Source organism: Alosa alosa, chromosome 18, assembly GCF_017589495.1.
Source record: "Alosa alosa isolate M-15738 ecotype Scorff River chromosome 18, AALO_Geno_1.1, whole genome shotgun sequence".
Lineage (NCBI taxonomy): Eukaryota > Metazoa > Chordata > Actinopteri > Clupeiformes > Clupeidae > Alosa > Alosa alosa.
The window spans coordinates 7,938,919-7,944,699 of record NC_063206.1 but is presented as its reverse complement, the minus strand read 5'-3'; the positions used below and the strand labels follow the sequence as shown (position 1 = coordinate 7,944,699).

The 5,781-nt window shown below is 46.4% G+C and overlaps 1 protein-coding gene across 1 annotated transcript; it reads right to left on the bottom strand.

Annotated features, from left to right (window-relative positions):
- Positions 1–287: 287 nt before the first annotated feature.
- dact2 (dishevelled-binding antagonist of beta-catenin 2) lies at positions 288–5,487 on the bottom strand. The gene is made up of 4 exons (XM_048269920.1): positions 5,069–5,487; positions 3,125–3,257; positions 2,590–2,865; positions 288–2,446 (listed from the first exon to the last, which is right to left on the bottom strand). Exons 1-4 carry the CDS (start codon positions 5,324–5,326, stop codon positions 561–563), a joined length of 2,553 nt encoding a protein of 850 aa, XP_048125877.1. The 5' UTR covers positions 5,327–5,487; the 3' UTR covers positions 288–560.
- Between the last annotated feature and the right edge of the window lie 294 nt (positions 5,488–5,781).

Here is a 5,781-nt window from a genome sequence, read left to right as displayed (position 1 = left end):
GTGCGCACGAAAAATGTGTGCTCTGCCTGAGACTTATCTCATCAGATAAGGGGTTGTCTTGGAATGGAATTTTGAAACCTCATCAGTTGCTCATCTTTACAAAGGTGATGTTCAAGTAGATAAACTGGTCATAAATCCTGTTAAAGTCTCACTTTGGTCACTGTAAAACACATTAAATGTGCATTTTACTCTCATTTTACGCTGACATTGAGATATCATAGTCCTGATGACATTTGAAACAGATATTTATCTACAAACGACCTATAAACAACCACTTGAAAATATATGTTAAATAATGTTTTATTTTGAAATTGATTCTGATGCTAATTAATGTATCGCAAAGCAGTGTTCATGTAATGCAAAGCAGTATTTACAAAGACATGATTTTACAAAGCACAGTTAGAGACTTTGACAGTAATACTTACTGAGCCCCCAAGAGGATTCAATTATAATAGTCTTACATTTTGTTAAAGAATTTTTTTTTTTTTACATTTGCATTTTCTTCAGACATTGACGAAACGTAAAAGCTTGTACCGATCACACAAATCTCAGCACAGTTGCTACACAAGAGTCATAACCTTAAGGGATGCAGGCTGGAACCTTCGAATTTTCTTCTTTAGGGCACGGGACGCTTTGATGCGGCAGGCCGACGGCGCAGCCTGGGGTAGAGGAAGCCCCGCGGCCGTAGGCCCAAGTGCTGCCTCTGCCCACACCAGTCCCCCTTCCTCCCCTTCGCCCTCCTCTTCCTCTAGCTCATCCTCATACAGGGAGAGGCTACTGTCCGAGTCGGAGTTCGACTGGCTCCCCTGGCTGGACTCGCTGTCTCCGAAGCGGTTTGTGGTGTAGTCGCTGATCTCGCCCTCGCTGCTCTCGGCGATGGTGGAGTGGAACAGAGACGCGCACTCGGCAGAGTACTCCGACAGCTCCGACTCGCATCTCGGGGGGCAGCGACCACCGCCGGGGCCTCTGCTGGGGGCCGGAGGGTATCTAGCGTCCATCTGATTAAAGTAGGAGGAGACGGAGATGGAGGGTCTGAGGGAGGAACGGTGCGCAGCAGCAGCAGCAACTCCACCCCAATGTCCAGACTGCGGCCTCATCCCTGAGCTCCGGCCAGGCCCCTGGATGAGAACCTCTCTGGGTCTGTGGTTGTGGGAGGTGGACTGGGACAAGCGGACCTCTGAGACGGACAGGTACTTCTGAGGACACGGCCTCCGTTTTCCTTCTCCTTGTTCATGGTTGAGGTGCTCCAAGCTGGGCTGGTAGGGTCGGCAGGCTTTGCCACATTTGGTGGCCTGGTTGGTTGAAGCCAGAGACGAACAACTCGAGCAACAAAGAGACGGGTGTCTAGGGATGCTGAACTCGGAGGTAGAGCACATTGCAAGCCCCTTTTCTGCGGTGGATGACTTGGAGTTCCTCTCCACACGTAGTTTGGAGGAGGCCTCCCTCTCACGCTCCCTAGAGGAATGCTTTTGGAGGTGCTTAGACCCTCTTGGCTTGTCACAACTCCGTTTTCGCAATCGCACTGCCTTTGTCTTTTTGTCTGCCTGTTGGATCTTGACATGCTGAGTTCCAGCTGGGACAAAATGAGCGTGGACAAACTCAGCGGGAACAGCACGGTAGTCCTCAAAGGCTGTGGCAACCTTGGGTCTCCTCTCTGGTGGCTTAGAACTTGAGCGTTTCCTTGTCTCTTGGGCGTTACGTTCACATGAGTTCCCATTGGGGCCATCTCTAGTTAGAGATCCAACAACTTCTACCTTTGAAACCGTCTTGCTTGATTTTAATTCCCTTGAGATGGTTGTGTGGTTAGAGTGGCAGTTCTGAGTTGGTTCTTTTTTGTTGCTATTTATGCCTGCACTAGAGGTTATACAATTCCCTTGACCGTGATGATAATGCATCTTTGAGTTGTCATTTCCACCAAGGTAGTTATTTGACAGCATGGTGCTCTCTTGAAAGAAAATTGGAGTCTGCATCTTGCCAAGTTGGCCACTCTCCATATCCTGGGCAGCAGCAGCTAGAGAGTGTGGGGTGCTGGTGGACAATGACTCCATGGCGGGTGCATTCTCATTCAGAATGTTGAGTTTACTCGTGCTACGTTGAAGGATCTTGTTGATGTAGCCAACTGGTCTGGCTTGTGCTGTCTCAGGCTTTGCTCTGATGACCTCAGGGTCAGTTGAGCTGGAAGCCATCGTGCCTTCCTGTGGTTCGTGGTTTTCTGATGGCAGAGATGCAGGCGGATTGGCGCTGAGATAGAAAATAGGGCTTTGGAGGGCCACCGCGTGTAGCGGACTCGGGTAGCGGTAGACTTCTGTGCCGCCACGGGAAACCAAGCTGCTCTGGTATTTGACGTCCGCGTTCATGTTGCGCAGATTGCTGGACAGAGGTGAGGTCCTGATGTCAGCAGATTTGCAGTATCCCATTCCTGGAGTCATCATCCTCTCAAGGTCACCTGAGCAAGACAAAAAATGTTTGTTTTATTTAAAAAAACAACACATTTACTGAATGTCTTTACACAATGTCAACAATTGAACGTCTTTCCCAAACCGTTAACATGTTAAGTGAGGCCATTAGAGATTAAAGGCTGCTAATCACCTGTGGACACAGGTCTTTGTCTGCCACGCTCCGAGCCGGGCATGCCCGTCCGAAGCCGACTGCTGCCCAGGCGGATGCCTGTGCCTCTTGGAGGGTCTGTATGGGCCGTGGGCTCGTCAGCTGACCGACGACGAGATGCATCATCATTCACGGCAGGGTTAGGAGTGTAGAAGACCTGGAGGTTGGATTGGGAGGACGACGACAGACAAGCACTGTACACAGATGTGCAGGAGTTGGAAAGTGACCCTGAACCTCCATCACTGAGCTCAAAAAACCCTGTTAAAAGAGAAAGGGAGTGTTCAAAGGGATTTTTTTCTCCTTGACATGTGAACTTGTGCTTACTCAAGGCCTTTTAGACAATGTCTATTGCCCGCAACACTAGCCTTTATAATGATTTGTATTACTTAACTAAAAAATATACTTTTTTAATTTCACTCAAATTTAATTAGAGGACAGAAATCTTCGCAAGGCGTTCCAAAGGAGAACGACAGGTGAGCGTAACTGACCCTGCTAAAGAGAAAGTGAACTAGCAAACCTGAGCTGGGGCGACTGTCGCTCTCAAGGTGCTCAGTGGAGGCTTTGCAAACGTCTAGTTTCAGCTCGCTTATCTGCTGGTCCAGCTGCTGAAGGTGAGTCTTCAGACCCACATCCTGCCTCCGTAGCCGTGTCTGCAACACAACACACAGAGGGAGAGCATGTACAATGAACTTTCTATGCAAACACAAGATGGTAAACACATACTCCGCTACACAAGACACATACTACATTGCATCACCCACCACACAAATACCACACATTTTAACACAACACAAACAAGCAAACAAATACATTTTTATATAGAAAACATGTTATTTGGTTTAAATAATGAATAACAACTATGGCCTTCAATGTACCACTACAATGAGGACCTTGTAGTAATGAAGTGGTTGTTTAATTACACCTTTTTAACTCGAAGTGTAAAGTTTCTGCAGATAAGGAGATAGTCATGCTCTCAGTTACCAGCATAATGGTTGATATGATGTCTGTTAGTTATACGATGGCCTGGGAACAATAAGGGCAGTAGTTGATCATTAACCTAAACTAAGCTAAGGACTAGTTGGGGGTGTGATTTGTGGATAACAGACATCTCCCCCACAGCGCAAGTCAAGTAAGAATTGAAACACAGAGAATATGCACCACTTTGGGCACCAGTAGCAGAACTGATGCATTGACCAGATTTCTGTGAAAAGGGAGACTTTGCAACACACGTTAATGTTGTAGGCTAAGTTCAGCTTCTGTCATAAAACAAGACACAAAGTTGTGATATGGGATAACAGTAGTCTTAACGCAGTGTTTTTCAACCTTTTTTGTGCCACGGCACACTTTTGACACTTAAAATGTCCCACGGCACACTAACATCCTGTGTGAAGAAAACATGAACATACCATAGCCTAAAATTTCAAATAATAGACAGATATGGCCTTTTTATGGCTTCTATGCAAGACCTGCTCAATAAAACAAGCGCCCTCTGTTTCATTTGTAGATGACTATATCTAATTTAATTGTTGTTATGAACTGGATATGTGATGATTCTGTGAATACTGGATATGGGGCCCCCGTTGTACAATGCCTGCATACCACAAATAGTGCAATCATACAATCAATAAGAGCATGTGGTTATAAATTCTTTGATGCAACAGTTGCTTTTCTGGACCAGTGAGTGACATTTGGGTAATTTTCTGCGGCACACCTGATGATCTCTCACAGCACACTAGTGTGCCCCGGCACAGTGGTTGAAAAACACTGTCTTAACGTGCAGCCAAAAGTTATCGACAGCTCCACTAACTTGCCCATACAAATCTGTAAACTTGACTACACTGTGATTTAACCATTCTTGTTTTCAAGGCAGCCCTAGCCCTATCCTGACATATAGGTGATAATCCACCTCTTGTAGGATGTGTCTGCTGCTGCATTCAGAGGGCCAGGCTACTGTGGGGTCAAACTTGTGTCGTTGCTCTGGTCACTTCACTGTTTCCATTCTCATTCCACTGAGTTAATGTTCACTTCACGGTGCACTCCCCCTTCGAACCCCCAGCTGCTTGAACTAAGACCGGTTTTGTGACCCTTCCTTACCCCCTGCTGCGCTGATAACAAACAAGTTGCACCACATAGCCTACCACTAAAACGCTACATGGCTGCAGACCAAACAAACAATAATAAATTACCACAGATAAAACGTGTCCAGTAACTATCTGTAAATACGTCTAGAAATGGCAACATAAAAATCACACATTCTAATGATTTGATCATCCTGAACGAATCGCTTGCACCACACGCTCACCTTCGAAGTGTTCTTAATGGGCTACTGTGCATATAGGCTTATTACAAAACAGACTAAATAATAATAGTCTAGTAGGCTAAAAGAAACACATACAGTACATATGTAGTCTAAGCCTGGGTTACAATATATGATGTTGAAAAACATATTAGTCAATCTCACCAGTTGTTGTTTAAGCGCTGTCAACGTCGCTTCTAATCGCTGTTCTTCGGCATCAACTGGGTTCGACTGACAAAGATCCGTCGTCTCCTCCCGATCTATGCGGAGCGCCCAGTGGACCATGTCGGCTTGTTTCTCCTTGAGAAAATGCAACTCTTGCAGCCCAGCTAGAGCCGCATGTAGCCGCTCTCCGACGCGTCCTCGGTCTATGCCTGCGGCTCCAGTTAACATTCCGGACCCCGGTACCTTTTTGCTCAGCATTTCAGAACACAATCAGGAGGACATATCCAAAAACAGACAGTTATGCGTATCAATCAGGGGTTAGATCTTCGGTCTTCAGTCTTCTGGTCACCAAAGTCTTTCAGCTGTTGCTGAGACGGGATAGACAATACACTGCAGCTGCTGACCAGTGAGCTGTTGGTCGTGTGATGATGGGACGAGCTTGTGAAGTGCCAACATACCTGCATGGGACGACACACTTCGGAATCCCGCCCCCTATCCTTGCTTGGCTTGCCCTGTCAGTGGCCGGCTGCAAAGGTTTAACTAGCCTACTAAACACCCTGTTGTTATTGAAATAGGTTTTAAGTACACTTGCGCACTGGCAAATATTTGAGTCGTTAGTTGGCTTAAAAACAAAAAAAGCATGCAGATGTTCAACAGGCCTCCTGGCCCTACTCCTTAACTGATTTTCACCTATATAGGCGTGTTAATAGACG

Excerpts from the sequence above, each read along its gene's own strand:
- dact2 (XM_048269920.1), bottom strand. The coding sequence starts at position 5,326 with ATGCTGAGCAAAAAGGTACCGGGGTCCGGAATGTTAACTGGAGCCGCA. Across the intron at positions 2,866-3,124 it reads CGACAGTCGCCCCAGCTCAG|GGTTTTTTGAGCTCAGTGAT; the intron begins GTTTGCTAGTTC and ends CTCTTTTAACAG. Across the intron at positions 2,447-2,589 it reads ACAAAGACCTGTGTCCACAG|GTGACCTTGAGAGGATGATG; the intron begins GTGATTAGCAGC and ends TGTCTTGCTCAG.